The sequence below is a fragment of the Neophocaena asiaeorientalis genome, unplaced genomic scaffold (assembly GCF_003031525.2).
Source record: "Neophocaena asiaeorientalis asiaeorientalis breed wild unplaced genomic scaffold, Neophocaena_asiaeorientalis_V1.1 scaffold540, whole genome shotgun sequence".
NCBI classification, from domain to species: Eukaryota; Metazoa; Chordata; class Mammalia; order Artiodactyla; family Phocoenidae; genus Neophocaena; species Neophocaena asiaeorientalis.
In genome coordinates, this window is record NW_020172141.1 from 665,561 (window position 1) to 684,384 (window position 18,824).

Sequence of the window (18,824 nt, forward strand, 5' to 3'; positions counted from 1 at the left end):
TGGCCCAGATTCCAGCTGCAGATGTATCACCCTGGACGCTTTCAAAAATACTAATTCCTGGGCTTCCCCAGTGGCACAGTAGTTGAGAGTCCGTCTGCCGATGCAGGGGACACGGGTTCGTGCCCCGGTCCGGGAGGATCCCACATGCTGCGGAGTGGCTGGGCCCGTGAGCCATGGCCGCTGAGCCTGCGCGTCCGGAGGCTGTGCTCCGCAACAGGAGAGGCCACAACAGTGAGAGGCCGGCGTACCGCAAAAAAAACAAACAAACAAAAAAAAACTAATTCCTGGGGCCTGTCTAGGGTCACCTAACACATAATTCATGGGATGGGGGAAGGTCTCAATTTTTTTAAATGAATTCCTCAGGTCATTCTTAGGTATAGTAGTTCAAAAGTCTTTGGTGTTAGGCATCTAAGCTTTAACCTATTGGTAGTTTGTAATACTTACAGGCTAAAGGCCAGGGTGAAATTGGTGTTTAAGAAAGACTATTCTATACTACTCAGCCATAAAAAAGAAGAAAATTTTGCCATTTGCAGCAATATGGATGGACTCGGAGGGCATTATGCTATGTGACATAAGTCAGACAGAGAAAGCTAAATACTGTATGATATCACTTATACGTGGAACCTAAAAAATACAACAAACTAGTGAAGATAACATAAAAGAAGCAGACTCACAGATATAGAGAACAAGCTAGTTTTCTTTGCTCCACAGAGAAAACTAGCCACTTCCCTTAGCAGTTAAACCAGGTTACCAGTGGGGAGGTGGGGAGGGGCAAGATAGGGGTGAGGGAGTGGGGGGTACAAACTATTGGGTGTAAGATAGACTCAAGGCTGCATTGCACAACACGGGGGATATGGCCAATATGTTGTAATAACTGTAAATGGAAAGTAACCTTTAAAAATTGTGTAAAAGTAATTCTTTAAAGAAGACTATTCTAGCAGGAGTGCACAAGGTAGACCCAAAGGGGCAAAGACTAGAGGCAGGGAGGAAATTCAGAGGCTATCATAGCAATTCCAGTGTGTGCTGTGAGACCAGAGACTTGAGAATCTATAACCAATATGCAGACTACCTCTTTGTTTTGTACTCTCAGGAACCCATTAATCGCATCATTGTTGATGTCTTTAGGTATTATTTGTTCCCTGTAACCTTCCTCTGACTCACTCAACGGAAACTGCTTTTGCTACATCTATCACTGAATTCACACCAGGAATGTCCACCACCAACCAAATCACTCTTTCTCTTTCACCCTCTCCCCCTTCCAACCATGCACATAAGCAAACACACAGACACAGAACTGCATGCACACACATGTAAGCACACAGTTTATTTGCTCCACAGAGAAAACTAGCCACTTCCCTTAGCAGTTAAACCAGACACCAATATGAGGAAACTCACTGCCGGATCCAACAATGTCCACAGCTGCAGAGGCCGGGGGGTGGGGGGCTGCAGAATCTTCCAATTCTAAGAGACCTGCTTACCACGGATGGTCTACACAGATGCTCTAGGTGTGTGGGCCCCACCTTACTTCTCTGCTTCCTTCAAGCAGCCTTGGAGCTCCGATGGAGATTGTTTTGTCACTTTATAGTCTTGTCAGCATATCGATCCATGAATCCTGAGTGCTAATTAATTATGTTATCCAGCTCAATCCATCAGGAGACTGATGGCCCTGACTGGGCACTGTGCCAAGGCCCAGGACTCCCTGAAGGAAAGGGGTAGGGGAGAGTGGGAATTGAGGGAGTGGAGATGTGATCCACTGATTAGTCCGAGGAGAGACCAAATCCAACACACTGTATGCACATCACGGTAGAGAGGAGCTCCAGGGGAATTCCTGGAATTGTTAGCCTCCCTACTCTTTGTAGGGCACAGATTCTGCTTTTGACTCTCCCACATCAATACCTAGCTGCTGGGCTTCCCTGGTGGCGCAGTGGTTAAGAATCCACCTGCCAATGCAGGGGACACGGGTTTGAGCCCTGGTCTGGGAAGATCCCACATGCCGCGGAGCAACTAGGCCCGTGCGCCACAACTACTGAGCCCACGTCCCCCAACTACTGAAGCCCGCGCACCTACAGCCCGTGCTCCGCAACAAGAGAAGCCACGGCCATGAGAAGCCTGTGCACCACAATGAAGAGTAGCCCCCTGCTCGCCGCAGCTAGAAAAAGCTCGCACACAGCAACAGCGAAGACCGAACGCAGCCAAAACCAAACAAACAAACAAAAAAAACCTAGCTGCTCACTCACCCCAAAACTCCATTACCTAGAACACCATCTGCCCAAACCCCCATAGACCATCTTCGGGATGTAGTAGAGTAGCATTTGTCAGGAAGAGTTAGCATGTCTGCGTTGGATGGTTTTTCCATTTGATCCTCCGTATTGACTCCCCACCCGACTCAGTCTCCTAGGTGCTGACCTTAATGGACTGCTTCGTTGGAATAGTTTGTTCTATGGATATTAGTTGGGTTTGGTAAACAGCGAATCCTGGCAAGAGATCAAAGGGATGGAGGAGAGTGAAGTTGGGAGACTTATTTCCTAGGCTACCTCCTGGTACATTCGTGGGGGACTGGCTTTGTCCCTCATCTAAAGGTCAGGGGGCCCTGTCTACACAGCTGTCTCCCACGTTGGGCTGCAGAAGCCACTCCCTTCCTTTACCAGTCAGGGCAGGTTTGAATGAAGCCCCCAACTCTTACTAGTCCCAGGGTACTGTTCTACCCTTTATGGATTTCCTAAATCCTGCTCACACCTTTGAAAATAGTTCCTTTATTAGAGTCCCCTTAAAATACCCAATTGGATGTATATCTGTTTCCTGTCTGCACCCTGACCGTTAGGTTTTAAAAAATGGTCAAATAACTAATTAAATGGGTTATTCATGGCTAGACTTCTTGGAGCTTTTAACATGCATGGTGAATATCCACGAGGAAGGATAAGATCCAACACTTATTTGACCCAGTGCCACCCCCCATTCTCCCTCCACCCCCAGAATTCAAAGCATTTCAGGGAAGCCAGGTGTACACTACAGCCACATGCAGCTAGCAAAGAGGGGAAGAGCCACCAGAAAATGCACAGTTCTTTGGAACCCCTGCTGGAGAACACAAGGGAGTCTTTGTAAATAGCACACAAGCTCTGGCCCATGATGCACCATGAAAGAATACGAGTAAGACCTAGTCCTTTTTCTGCCACCAACTCTGTGATCTTGGGCAGGTCACTTCACTTCTTAGGGCCTCTTTTCTCACCTTTAAGATGAGATACTGAGCTTGATCCGTTGATTTTAAACTTGCAAACACTGGAACTGCCTCTCCAAATGAAATCTTACGTAGAAGCCCAATACAGAAGACAGATGGAAACCAAGCTGCTCTGCGTGAGGCCAGGGTCGGGGCAACAAGTGTAAAACATCACCCTCCAGACTCTATCTCTTATACAGTAGCCCTTGAGGCAATTCCAAGGAACCTTCAAGACTGCATGGAGCCAGTCTTAGAAACACTGTTCTAGAGGGACCCACAAGTACCTGCTTTGATGTGAGCCCCAGGTGGTCTTCACATGGAATCAGTGTTGCCCCTCGCAACCAAGAAGAGATAGAGGGGACCACTGAGCCCCCACTTACAGCAAAGCCAGCAAAAAGCCTCATGTGGAATTTTCTCTTTATTTCTGAAAATATGTCAGGTTTTAGCAAGAAGTAATTCCCTTTATCTCAGGGTAGAGGAATTTTGGAACCTATTATGCCCTCCTACAAAGTGTCTTCAATACCAAATTACTTTTCCCAGCCAATATTCTAACTATTAAAATGTGTGAATGAGTCTGGACACAGAACTCATTCTCTCTGGATACAAAATGCTCAGCCTAAAATGTATTGGGGATTTTGCTGATACCAAAAGGCTTGAAAACACCTTTGAGCCACCTTGAGTCTAAGGACCCAGCCAGAGCTCCCCTTTCTTCCCTGCCTCCCCCCCAACATCTCTTTGGCTGAGCACCAAGGTCTCCAGGCTGCGAGGGAGACTCCACCAGCCTGGTGGAGAAACAGGAGCAAGGGTGTGATCAGGGAAAGTATCCTAAAACCTGGAGGAGGTAAGCCAAAGCCCAGTGAGAAGGTGAGCAAATCCTCTCCCCATCAAACAGCTGCTAAACTGGACAAAATTGATACAAACAGCCATTTCAGTGCTCTAAAAATTGATCAAAAAGTACCCAACCATCTGAGAAGTGTTTGTGTGTGAAAAACTGCTGAACTTCAGGTAGGAATAGAGAGAGTTTATGACATTCTTGCCTAGGACTTCTCCCAGCCTCCCCACAGATCAGTCATCACAGAGGTTCTGCCAGGATGGGGCAGGCTATGAGTACTGGCAACTGTGCTACTGTTAGGTCAGGAGGGACCCACTCGATTTGGAGTGTTGGGTGACACCCTTGCCCTCTCACCACATTAGAGGAGCATCAATACGATTAATGGCTGACTTCTCATCTGAAGCCATGGAGGCCAGAGACAGTTGGAAATACCTATTTGAAGTGATAAGAGAAAAACTGTCAGCCGAGAATTCTATATCCAGCAAGATTAACCTTCCAAAGCAAAGGTGAAATAAAGACGTCCTCAGATAAACAAAGACTGAGAAAATTCTCTGATAGCAGACCTGACTTATAAGAAATACTAAAGAAACTTCATGGGCTGAAAGGAAATGGGCACCGGGCAGTAATGCAAATTCACAGGAAGAAATGTAAAACACCAGAAACAATACATATGTGGTTAATGTGAGAGACTCAGCACACATATTTTTCTCATGTCTTAACTTTTTGAAAAGACTTAAAATTTTGTAAATAATTTTAATACTGTAGTACTGGGTATACATATACATAGGTAGATAGAAAGATAGATAGATAGATAATATATATGACAATTATAGTACAATAGGGGAGGGCTCATTGGAGCAACATTGGCAAAAGTTTCCATGTTCTACTGGAAATAAGTTAGTTCTAAAGAATGTAATGAGTGAAGATGCATATTGTAATCCCTAGAGCAATCACTAAGAAAATAACTTTTATTTATATTTATTTATTTTTAAAAATTTGTTTATTTTATTTATTATTTATTTTTGGCGTGTGTTGGGTCTTCGTTGCTGCGTGTGGGCTTTCTCTAGTTGTGGTGAGCGGGGTCTACTCTTCATTGCGGTGTGCATGCTTCTCATTGTGGTGGCTTCTCTTGTTGCAGAGCACAGGCCCTAGGGCGTGTGGGCTTCAGTAGTTGTGGCTTGCGGGCTCCAGAGCGCAGGCTCAGTAGTTGTGCGGGCTTAGTTGCTCCATGGCGTGTGGGATCCTCCTGGACCAGGGCTCAAACCCGTGTCCCCTGCATTGGTAGGCAGATTCTTAACCATTGTTGCACCAGGGAAGCCCCAAGAAAATAACTTTTAGATATAATAAAAATGTCAAAGGGGGCTTCCCTGGTGGCACAGTGGTTGAGAGTCCGCCTGCCGATGCAGGGGACATGGGTTCGTGCCCTGGTCCGGGAGGATCCCACATGTCGCGGAGCGGCTGGGCCCGTGAGCCATGGCCGCTCAGCCTGTGCCTCCGGAGCCTGTGCTCCACAATGGGAGAGGCCACAACAGTGAGAGGCCCACGTACCGCAAAAAAAAAAAAAGTCAAAGGAATTCAAATGGTACAATAGAGACATATCATGCTCATGGGATGAAAGAATCAATGGAGTAAACATGAGAATTTTCCCCAAATAATATACAGATTTAACAGAATTCCTATCAACATCTTCTCAAGATTTTTTAAGATACAGACAATATTCTAAATTTATGTGGAAAGGGGAAAAAAACACCTAGAATAGCTAAAATAACTTTTAAAAGGAAAAATAAAGTGGGAGCAATCAGTCTACACAATTTCAAGAAATATCATGTACCCACAATGATCAAGACTGTCTGGTATTGGCAGAGGCATAGACATGTAGATCAATGGAACAGAATAGAAAACCCAGAAATAGACCCACAGAAATATGTTTGACTGACTTTTTGACAAATGTGCAAAAGCAATTAAGTAGAGGAAAGAGAGCCTTTTTAAAAGGCTCTAAAGCAACTGAACATCAGATCTGCAGGCAAAGAACAACAATAAAAAACCCACAACCTAAGTCTCATGCCTTATACAGAAATTAACTCCAAATGGATCATGGACTTAAATGTAAACATAAAACTATAACACATGTCGAAAGAAAGGAGAAAATCTTTGGGACCTAGGGCCAGGAAATGAGTTTTTAGACTTGACAGCAAAAGCACAATCCATAAAGGAAAAAAAAAAAAACCTGGGAAATTAGACTTCATCAGAACTTAAAGTTTTGTTCTGCAAAATACCACGTTAAAAGGATGACAAGATAGGCTTCAGCCTGGGAGAAAACATTTACAAATCATGTATCCTACAAATAACTATTATCTGGCAGAGAAAAAGAATTCTCAAAAATTAACAGGAAAAATGTAAACAATCTGATTAGAAAGTAAGCAAAAGTAATCAAGAGACATTTCACTGAAGAAGATAAACAGATGAAAATTAAGCCCATGAAAACACGTTTAACAACGTCAGCCATTAGGGAAATGCAAACAAAAGCTACAAAGAATATCACTCCATAGCTATCAAGGCTAAAAGTGGCTAAAATAAAAAATATTGACAACACCAAATGCTGGCAAGGATGTGGAGAAACTGGATCACTCATTCATTGCTGGTGGGAATGTAAAATGGTACAGCCACTCTGGTAAACAGTTGGGCAGATTCTTTAAAAATAAATAAATAAATAAACATGTAGCTACTAAACGATCCAGCAACTGTACTCCTAAGCATTTATCCCAGATGAGGGAAGACTTATCTGGACACAAAAAAGTTCGCATGAATGTCTATAGCAGCTCTATTCATAATATCATAAAACTGAAAACAACCCAGATGTCCTTCAACAGATGAATAGTTCAACTGTGGTATATCCACACCACAGAATATTTGCTACTCTGAAATAAAATGGAATGAACTATTGCTGCATTCCTGGATGATTCTGCAGAGAATTATGCTTGATGAAAAAAATCCAGTCTCGAAATTATATACTGTATGAGTTCATTCATATAACACTCTTGAAATGACAAAATTATAGAAATGATGGATAGGTTAATGGTGACCAGGGGTCAGTAAGGGGGTGGATGGAGAAAGGAAGTGGGTGTGGCTGTAAAAAGGCAACATGAGGAATCATTTCCGCCTCCTGAAGGAAATGTTCCATACCTTGACTGTATCGATGTCAATATTCTGGTTTTGATATAGTCCTATAGTTTTGCAAAATGTTACTACTGGGGAAACTGGCTAAAGGATACACAAGATATCTGTATTGTTTCTTACAGTTGCATGTGAATCTACAATGATCTCAAATTTAAAATTTTAATTTTAGAAAACAGTACAATAAAAGCAACACTTATTTTGCTCACACATCTCTGATTTGGGCAGGGTTCAGTGGGTATAGCTCGTCTCTGATCCACTTGTGTTAGCTTGGACATCGACAAGGCTGGGGGTTGGAATCATCTGAAGTCTTTCTCACTCATACATCTGTTGACAGTTGATGCAGTCAAAGGCAGTTGACACTGGCTGTTGATGGATACCTGAGCTGGAGCTGTCAGCCCTTATAGGCAGCCTTTGCACATGGCCTGGACTTGCTTACAGTATGGTGGCTGGGATCCAAGACTGAGTGTGTCAAAAGAGAAAGAGCTGTGGAAGGCATGCAGTGTTACTTCTGCTGCACGATGCTCTTTGAGGCAGTCAGGAAGGCCCTCCCGTTTCATGGAGAAGAGACCATATCTCATGGGGGAGTGGGAAGGTTTTGGGAGAGCGTGTGGGACTAGAAATATAACTGTCACCATTTTTTGTAAAATATGATGTGCCATAGTCTCTAAAGACTGACTTTCTCTCTTCCAAATCTACAAGACTGGCCATAGCTACCTAGTTTACATGTCATAGGTCCAGCCATGCAGAGAGACCAAATCTCTCTCTTTTAATGGTTCCTAATTTCTAGAGAAGGAGCTCCAATTGGCCCATAGGTAAATTTTCGTAAAATTGTACACTCTTGTCAAGAGATAAGCATAAAACAACATGACACAGAAAGGTTACATACAAAAGGATAGGCAAAGTTTATCAGGAGAAGGCAAACAAAGAGAGAGCTGGGTTGGCAATATAAATATCAGATCAAGCCGACTTAAAGGCAAAAAAAAAGGCCTGAAATAGGACAGAAAGTGTTATTTAATGTTGAAAAAGGGTACAAGCCACGAAGAATACATAAGCACCATGAGCTTTTTTTGTGCTGAACAATGTAACTATGAAATACGTAAAACCAATTCTATAACGAATACAAAGAGAAAGTGACAGGAACCCAACAGTGGTGGGAGAGCTGGAGACACCTCCCTCAGTCTTTGACAGATTAAGTAGGCAAAGAATGAGTTAGGATAGAGAGGAACTGAATAATATATTTCATGTATCTGATTTAATAGATATATGTCAACTTATACGCTATGAGAAGAAAATAATACCTTTTCTCTAATAACTCATGAACCATTCACAAAAAGTTGATCATATATTGGCCCCAAAAGAAAACCTCAATAAATTCCTCAAAGCAGAAATTGTACAGGCCCTGTTTTCTGACCGCAATACGATAAAATGGCAAAAGTTCAAACCGACAAACCCAAACACTTTGAAAGTTAACAACGCTCTTCTACAGAAGTCTTGGGTCAGAGAGAAAATTAAGGCTGTAATTACAGATCATTTAGGACTTAACAGCAATAAGAACATTGCATATTGATGCTCATGGGATTGTGCCAGAGACAAATTCAGAGCTAAAGACCCGATATTGTGGACAGAAAAGAGTAAAAATAAATTAGAAAAGTAAAACAAACCGAACCAAAGAAAATTAGGAGGCAGGAATTAACAAATCTGAAAGCATAAAATCATGATTTGAAGAGGAAAAAAAAACCCTGATGTGTAAAGAGGCAGTTGTTTGAAAAAGAAGACTAACGGGAATAAATTGCTAATCCAGAAAATACTAACACAAGACTGAGAAAAGGAATATAATTTCCTATATAGAGGCTTTTTGAGGGTATGTTACAGTTTTAAGCTAATAAAGTTTCAAATGTTTAATGGATTTAAGAAAAATAGAAATTACACACTGAAGGTAGAATTAGAAAATGTGGATGAATCAATATGCAGGGAAAATGTTGCCAAGTATGACAGGCAGGATACATAAGGATGTGGGCTCTAGTGCCAGCCTGCCTGGATTTGTGTCCCAGCTTCACCTGTTGGGCAAATTATTCAACCTCTCCAAATCTCAGTTTCCTTAATTCCAAATTGGTGATGCTAACAGCATCCGTCTCCCGAAGTTGTTGTACAGTCAGTGAAATAACAAGCCAACCCCCTACCGCCCTGCAAACCGAAGGACTCCCCAAAAGATACCAGGCATTTTTATTATTGCCTTCCTTCAGACTTTCAAAGAACAGATCTTTCATTGCTCTATTAATAGTTTCAAGGCATACAGAAGGATGAACACTATGCCCTTGATTCTACAAAATCATTATCTTGATACAAAAACCTGCCGTGTTAGCACCAACAATGCAGATTTTCTTTATGAATACATAGGAATTAAATAAGATATATGCAAATGGGATCCAGTGTTGTAATGAAAGAATAAGACATAAAAATCAAGTAAGGTATTTCCTACGGATAGATGAATAGTTCAATATGAGGAAATCCATTAACCCACCTCATCACATCAGGCAATCGGCAGTGTGCTCACCAAGAAATGCTGCTTTCAGTTATTTGCTTAAAGAAATAAGACATGGACAAAGAGCTGTGTTCAAGGTTGTTTGGTGTACATTTCTTGAACTTTTAAACAATCCAAATACACATTAATACACATTAATAGGTTAATAGGTGGATGAAAAAGACTATTGTGAAATCATATAAAAGACTATTTCAAAACATGAAAGTATATTCAAGACACATTGTCTATTAAGTATACAGGAAACAGATTAAAAGCAGTATATGCTTATTTACATATGTGGAAACTACACCTTTATCTGTGTGTGTGTATGTACATACAGGTATGAACATTTAGGTTGTTTCTTTTGCTACTATAAAAATGCTACAATGAATAACCTTATGCATTTGTTATTTCATACATGTGTGAGGATCAAATCACCATATTTTTCTCCATTTTGAGCATTGTACTCTGATTCTCACTTGTGCAAAGTGAAAAATGCAAATGGTTATTCATTGCAATATTAAGTGTGAGTGTGTGTGTGTATGTAAACATACACATAGTAATGTATAGGGGGAGGGAAACAAAAGAAAATATAACAAAATGCCACAATGGTTATTTTAAGATGGCTTAATTTTTCACCTCTATACTTTAAATTTTTTTCCTCAATGCCAGTATATGAAAAAAATAAAATGTTAGCAAAATATTTGAAGTAAGTTTCAAACAAAAGGAAAAGCCCTGCACTTGTAAACAAAATATCTAAGTTCAAGACATTTATCCTGTTTGTAAACTCAGCTGTCAACAAAATTATAAGAATTACTTCAAATAAGATATTTAAGGAGTTTTTTGCAGTGTCTGGAAATCGGTAGGTCAATAATATAAATTCAAATGAAAATCATTGCAAAGACTAGTTTAAAAAATGTATGTGAGGGACCTCCCTGGTGGCGCAGTGGTTAAAAATCTGCCTGCCAATGCAAAGGACACGGGTTCGAGCCCTGGTCCAGGAAGATCCCACATGCTGTGGAGCAACTAAGCCTGTGCACCACAACTACTGAGCCTGTGCTCTAGAGCCCGTGAGCCACAACTACTGAGCCCATGTGCCACAACGACTGAAGCCCACGTGCCTAGAGCCCGTGATCTGCAACAAGAGAAGCCACCACAATGAGAAGCCCACACACTGCAACAAAGAGTAGCTCCCACTTGCCGCAACTATAGAAAGCCCACGCGCAGCAATGAAGACCCAACACAGTCAAAAAATAAGATTAAATAAATAAGAAAGTGTTTAGTACAGAGCCTGGGCCATAGCTGGTTACCAGGGATTATTAAATGAACCTGAATCATCTCCCTTTCCTGGTGACACCTAGATTCTGAAAAGGAAGATTAGAAGTATTTCTAACTGCCACCATTTAACTTGGGTTCTCTCATTTCTTACAACTGTTTATTTGATGCTGCCATATTGTTTAAAAACAAACAAAAAATAACAATAACAACAAAGAACAATGACACTGGTTTTCTCTTTGCCTCTGGAGGACAAGCCGAACAAATCTATCCTTTATCTCCCTTCCTGGATTCTCTCTTCTTGCTTAAATCCAGATCCAGGGTAGAACTGATTCAGCATTTGGCAAATAGTTTTTCCCTGGATATAACTTAATATTCTGTTTGGGGAAGGGAGAATATCTTCATGTGAGAAATGCTGGCTTACCGCCCAAACCTATACCCCACTGGATAGAGTCCATGACTACTTAAAGACCCTGGTCTGAACCAAAGGAATGATATAAATGATTCCATTGGTATGGGAAATTTTGTCTGGTAGGAGCACACAGGATGATTTGTCTTGGAAATGGCCAGAGACTAGAACTAAGAGAAATGTGAACAAAAAAATACATTGTGGGCCTGGATTTAGGATATGGTCATAGGAAGAGGATTTGGGGATTCACCGGATGGATACGGAGGATGAAGGGAGGGAAATGGTGAATGAGGACTGAAGTTTCGCTTTCCAAGCCCATGGAGCGTCAGTACCATGGACAGCGCTTGAGCATTGGGAGAATAAAATGATGAGCTCACTTTGGGACGTGATGGTTTGGGCTAAGAGCAGGAATTTCACAGGGATGGCCATAAGCAGTTTAAAATCTAACCCTGCAGACCAGATGGACCTCAAGCTAGAGGTGTAGACTTGAGACCTATCAATTTGGGCAAGAAGGTGGAGCCTAAGTCTTCATGAAGACACCTGAGCCTTATGGAGCACTAGTATTTAGAGAATAAAACAGAAAAAGGGATCTAGTGAAGGAGCTTAAGAATGAGTAGCCAGAAGGTATAATGCCAAAGGTAGGAAAGATGGTTTCATCCAGGAAATGGAAGCAGACCTAGACCTAAGAGGATGGCAGAGCTGTGACCCACGGTTTAAAACTAAAGCTCAGACCTCATGCCTCCTCTTTCCCTTGCTTTAGTTGAAATTAGATGCATGCACCAACAAAACCCAAAAATACAATGTCAAATTGAAGCCATAATACAATGTTGAATTGTGCTTTAGTGGTAAGCCAAACGATTCAGTTTTAGAAGCCCTCAGAATACCTTGAACTCCTGGCTTTAGCAACTATGGCTCTATTAATTTTGTGGCTTGTTCAATCAATGTGGACTTTTGCATTATTAATTAAAACCAATGCTTTTGAAATATCAGGCTGTGTTACTTATAGGCAGGGCAGAGCCTAGAACCCAGGACTCTGGATCCCAGGCAGTGGGCAGTTCACGTCAGCTTGCCACATCTCAGGATGCACCCAGATACCTGTGTATAAAGACCTGGGACAAATCGAAGTCCCATAAAGTGTAAGCACTTTAAGTTACGGCATCCTCTTCCTGGCTAACCATACCTGAACACCCTCCTCCCCAAAAAAGGATCTATTTCCCCTGCCCAGTTCTCTATCTCACATATGTGTACTTGCCAAATGTCCCCTAGTCTCCATCCTTCTCCTCCTCCACCCCAACAAAGCCTCTATTGCTGGTCAGCCAGATCCACAGATGTGGGTGGGTCATCATGGTGACAGAGGAAGCCCTAATGCAGAAGGAGAGAGACAAAAACAGCAGAGGAAGGACCCTGCCCCATTTCTAGGGTAGCCAAAGGTCTGAGCTTTTAAGAAGTGCTTCCTTTGACTCAGAGAAGCATAGTAGAAGTCAAGAGAGGTGCTTCTGTGTTGGAGAGACCACGGAATTCCTGAACTCTTCTTTAAAAAAATTTTTTTCTGTGATTTTCAGGTGATCATCAGTATAACCATCCGATTTTAAGCAGCGCTACCCAGACCCCTACACATGGTGAGAGATGATTGAGAGTGTTCTGCGTTCCATCCTCATTCCAAGTGGCTCCATCCTAACTACTGATGCCTATTATGGCATCAAACATGGTCACTGGCTCATTGAAGCTAAGGTGCAAGGAGCCAGGTACCCGCCCTCCTCCAGGGCCACAATGCCTCACTCTCACTTTTAGACAATTGTCCCCCTAGTGTCTGTCTCCGATATCAGAGCAATCTTCTGCCATGAAAGGGAAAGAGTAAGCCCCTTTCTTAACGCATTTCACTTGCAATCTTGATCACTTCTTGCAGCCATCAGTTCCACGTGTCCACAGCAAGGAGTGAACACTCTCCTTTGCCCAAGGCTACTTGTGGTACCATTTAGTAATGACATGAGATGTGAAAAATTCTATTGATGCTCCCCAAACTAATTAAGATTTAATGAAACTCAAAATCCAACTGGATGACCTGAGCTTTAGCTTCCCAGCAGCGGAAGAACCTGAAAGTTGCAGAGCACAGGCATGGCAACAAATTGCCAAAGGGTTACAAACCCATGTTTCCCTCTTAGGTTTCAACGTCCTCCCGCCAGATCACAACTTACCATTTGGAACTGCAGTGAACAACTATTTTTTGGTACATGCTCAAAACTTGATAGAACGTGACAGCCACGTAAATTGTGAGCTATCATTATTCTTCTGTCTTTGCTATGAAATAATGAAAACACCATTAAATTTTAGTGAGAGAGAAACTCAAAACAAAGATAAATTCTGCAGCTCACCTGGCAGAGAGACCTACCCCTCTTATCTGCTCTATTTCTGCATTATAATTTGGAGAACAAAAGTGGACTATTTTGATGTCCCCCTCCAGTGCTCAGCTCCTAGTGGAAATATATGATGAAAGCAACAGTTTAATAAGGTGTTTCAGGTTTCAGGCCTAGGAGAAATTAGAACTGGAAGAAATCAGAGAGATCAGGTAAAAGAAGCTGGTATCAGTGGTGATGTGGACAGTGGGGAGAGAAAGAAGGGTTCAGATATGAAAGAAATTGTAGAAAGAATTGGGAAAACTTAGTTACTAACTGAATATGGCTGATGAGAGTCAATTATGAGTACAATGCAAAGCCACGATCAATGAGAAGAATGGAGGGTCTTATTAACACAATCTAAGGAATCAGGAAAGCAACCAGTGTACTGAGGATGGAGCTGTTGATGGTGAGCCTGGATCTGGACATCGAGAGCCAGATATGACTGTAGGATTTGCAAGAAAAACCACTCAACAGGCAGTTAGAAATGCAGACATGAAGTCTGGAGGGAGATGACAGCTGAAGATGTTTTGGAGTTATGCTTTGGAAGCGGTAACAGAAGCCTTGGGAGTAGGGGCAATCTGTGCAAGAAGGCTGAAAGAGAAAAGCAGAAGGCAGGAGCAGAAAGCCTGGGGGATGCCCATTGATGATGAAGCAGCAGCAGGGAGAGGAGCCAGAAAAGGCAAACGAGGATGCTCTGCTAGCTCAGTATCATTCTGAAAGAGTAACTATGAGCTGGTTCTCCCTGGAGGAAGCCAACAAAAGCACAGCCCCTGAATATAAAAGGAGGAACCATTCTTCCCTCCTCTTCTTCCTGTCTTCTTTTTCTACCTGGTGCGAGGAGATGTGGGTAGATGAGACCCGATCCCTGTCCTTGAACAGCTCACAGCCTAGTGGAAGCAGGGTTTTCTCTGCATTCCTCCCTTAGATGTTACACTTTTCCCAGGAGCTGGCAGAGCAGCTCTCAAGAGAAGAGGCAGCCTGTGTCTATTTGATTAGCAAATGAGTATTAATTAGATCCTTATTTTGGGCCAAGCACTATGAAGGCATCAGAAAAATTGGAAAGCAAGACTTCTGCTATCAAGGAGATTGCAATCTTTGGAGATCAGCAAGACCAGCTCAAGTCAAATGATTAGAGACCACATAGACACTAAACTGGGTGGTATTGACCAGAAGAGCAATAGGGGCTTTAAAGATGTGATGTTGTCATAGTGAAGAGTCTTGGGGGAAGGGAGAATTTGCATAGAGGAAGAATAAGGAAGGGCATAGCAATAGGAGAGAGAGCATGAACAAGGGGGCAGGGGCGATCATGGTGGAGGGAAAAAGCAAGGAAGGTCTGGCTTTGGCTCAGTGGAAGGTTTTGGAGAACAGTGAGGGGTAAGAGCATCCAGAAATGTTGCATTTGGAAGTGGGTGAGCTGAGTGATGCGCTCAGTGGGAGTATGATGCCAACAGGCAGAGGGAAGTTCGTTCTTCTCCAGCATGGCCAAAAGTGAAGAAACCAGAGCTAAGGGGCTGTGGCTATTACCCAGCTCTGGGTAGCAGTGCTCCCGGCTTCCTACCCACTCCACTTCCTGGTATCTGTCCCGATCTGTGTCAGGGAGGCTCTTTCAGTACAGCATGTTCTGATCACTCAGGGATGTAGAGCATCCCCCACCCCCTCACATATGTACTGAGCTGGCACGAACACCAGCTCATTGGCTGGGCTCCCCTGGCTCCATCCCCAGTGTTGAGCGTACCAGTGAAGGCAGGAAGGGATACAGAAGCCAGGAGTTCCCTGTACTGAGGTTGCCCTTGGATCAAGCCTAGGAGTCCTCTTTGTCCCACGGTTCACAGCACCCTCTTTGCCAAGAGGCATAGGGAGACACAGACCACTGATACATTTGTCCAAAGTTAGAGCCTGCCCTTTCTTGGATGTCCCAAACCAAGAGGATGGAGGGATGATGCAAGAGCCACCCAGCTGCCTCATTTCTGGGAATGGTACCACTGTTTCCCCAGCAATACCTGTTAACTTCTTGCCGTGCTTCAAGTCAGTCAAGCACCAAGGCATGCTTGTCTTCCTGCCTTGGATCTCTATTCCTTTTTGTACCCCATCTTCATGGCCACTCAGCACCCATACCTGCATCTCCTCTTCCCCCGACTCCTGTGTTATTCCTAATCTGGCCCCCAGAGCCCAGCCCAACTCATTCACCTCATTAGTCATTCACCTCACTTCTCTTTGTTCTTCCCTTCCATGTCTTCCCCACTTCTTTTCTCCAGGTCTGGCACTGAACAACTCTCCCTTCTCTCTCTTAGACTTTGTAATCTCAAGGGATGGAGGGAGAAAAACAGAATGATGTACTAGGCATTTTGCCCACGTTCTTTCCTCCAGCAGCTTAGAGATGGCTAAGGGGGCTTCAGAGAAAGGAGCAGGAACAAGAGGAAATGGCTTTGTAGCTCACAGCGGCTTGTCAGTTGCAGGGCTTGGAGAAGCCAAAGGTGGAAGAGGTGGTGTGAGAGGTGAAATTACCTCGCGCACAGTGTGGGTTGTAGTCTCGGTGGAGCTGGGTCCTGGACGCAGTCCTATGGGTATGCAGACAAGATGGGTCACTCTACCTCCTTCAAACTCAGATATTTTCTGAGCCTGAGAGCTAGTATGCCTAATGCTATTGGGGAAAGGATAGAACCTTCACACCAAAATAGATGATTTTATGACACCCCTCACCCAGCTCCATCAGGCTTACGTTTTCATCAGACAGCCCAGTGATATACCGGCAGAAAGAGTTTGCCATTCAAGGAAGGGTAACCTGCCATCATGGCCTGTTGGCAACTGAAGCTGAGCACTGAGGGAGGCTGAGTCACCAGCATCACCTGTGTCCTAGCACATGGGGCCAGGAAAGCAGGACGGGGATGAGAGGTGGAACCTGAATGCTTCCTTCCTGCCTGCCCCCCAACCTTTGTCCCCACTAACGCCATGACCCCTGCCTTCTTTTGCAGAGAAGCCTCGGATGAACAACATCCTGACATCGGCCACCGAGCCCTATGACCTCTCCTTCTCCCGCTCCTTCCAGAACTTGGCCCACCTGCCCCCATCCTACGAGTCCGCAGTGAAGACCCATCCCAGCAAGTACTCATCCCTGAAGAGGCTAAGTAAGTGGGGTTTTCCTGGGGCTGGGGTCTGCCTCTGGGGCCTCCACAACATCTTCCTGTGTCTCACTCTCTTGCTGTGCACCTGAGGGCATGGGAGTGGGGTGTCCCAAGAACAAAGAGCAAGGTGTAGCACAGTAGAAGAGAACAGACAAGTCCCTTGTTTTTGTTCTTTAGAGCGTGAGTCCATCTTCTCCCTCAGTAGAATGCAGGCCATGGGGTCCTCAGAGCCACATTCCCACGGGAAGCAGTGCTTCAACGCATGTACCAGGTTAACTACAAGAGAAAGCCTTTCCCCAGCCTCACCCCACACCTGCCTTCTTCAAACCCTGGGCCTGCCTTGCTCTCTATCTGTCTTGGAGTAAAGGCTCTCAATGCCAGAGCTTTCTCTGAGACTCTCCCAGATACTGGCTGTGGAAGGGCCCATAAACCAGCTCCCTCCCTAACCCCGTTAACACTGTCTTGGGAACCTGAGACTCCCCACTCCACGCACAGACCCCATTTCATGAGTTGAGCCCAGTACATCCCATGGTCCCAGCTCTGCCATTTGAGTCTGGGGAGCTCTAGGGATTGATGGGTTTCAGATGTTACAATGTCAAGAAGGTATATGGCAGGAGAGGTCTTCTCTTCCAGTTTTCCAACCCCTGGACCTTCTGCCTCCATTTCCCAATGAGTCTATTTCGATGACCACCCAGCTACAGGGCCGAGCCTGTGCTTGACAGTACAGGGTAACCTATCGTGATAGAAGTTCAGCCCATGAGTCCATATCAGCCAACGCCAAGGTGGAACAGTGAGTTTCTATGGCTAAAAATGGGAATCCCACATTCTGCAGAGATCTGGAAGACTGTCTGTAGGAAGCCTCATTCCTGAAATGTGGGGCAAAGAAGGCTTGTGCGTGTCCTGGGTGAGTTCAAGGGTGAGCCTGGGGGGCCTCGTGGACAGAGAGATGGGTGGAGCATCTGAACGAGGTGCACACATGGGATTGTCCGGGCCTGCTCGTGCTGTGGGCACAGGCGAAGCACGCGTAGATTTGATTCTGTGCTTGTGTGGAGGCTGGATGCCCATGTGTTGGCTTCCTAGGCATAGGCTGTTACTCCAGAGAAGGTGTTACTATGTTTCTAAGTTACCAGTAAGCATTTTCACAAGCGCCTCCTGGATGGAGCATTCTGCTTTATTCTAGCAGGAGTCTCGTTCTGCAGCCCAACTTCCTTGGAGAGAGCTTCTGAGCCTTATCAGAAAGCTGTCGGCTGCTCCTTGGGTGTTTCAGCAAGACCCAGGGAGCTGTTCTGTTTCGGGACCATGGCGTGGCAGGAGCAGTACTGGAGCAGGAGTTCAGGGTCATCGGCTTGCCATCTATTCGGCCATGAACTCCCTGGAGACCTCGAGGGAGTCCATTAACCCCGGATACTCAAGGTGGTCCAGGGACGAGGGGCACCAGAATTGCCTGGGAGCTCCTTAGAGATGTGGACTCTCAGACCCACCCCAGAGCTAGGTCAGAATCAGACTCTACATTGAACAAGGCCCCTGGGGTCTGGAGAAGCACAGCCTCTACCTGTGTGGGCTGCAGGATCCTAGTTGGATCCTAGCTGCACTGTCACAGTGTTGCCCCAGCTCACTCCTCTCTCTCTCTCTTTCTTTCTCGAACTCTCTCTCTCCCCTACAGCTGACAAGGAGGCAGACGAGTATTACATGAGAAGGCGGCACCTGCCCGACCTGGCCGCCCGTGGCACCCTCCCCCTCAACGTCATCCAGATGTCCCAACAGAAGCCGCGGCCGCGAGAGCGGCCCCGCCGGCCCCTCCGGGCCATGTCTCAGGACAGGGTCCTGTCCCTGGAGCGGGGCCTGCCGGATGAGTTCGGCATGCCCTATGACCGCATC

At 44.5% G+C, this 18,824-nt stretch overlaps 1 protein-coding gene across 1 annotated transcript in view; it reads left to right on the forward strand.

The window, feature by feature from the left end:
* SHISA6 (shisa family member 6) overlaps nt 1–18,824 on the forward strand; it is a 256,333-nt gene that overhangs the window by 237,054 nt on the left and 455 nt on the right. Inside the window, exons 5-7 of the mRNA XM_024752592.1 lie at nt 12,991–13,047; nt 16,797–16,949; nt 18,610–18,824. Of these exons, the coding sequence (XP_024608360.1) occupies nt 12,991–13,047; nt 16,797–16,949; nt 18,610–18,824 (425 nt within the window). The remainder of the gene's footprint in view (nt 1–12,990; nt 13,048–16,796; nt 16,950–18,609) is intronic.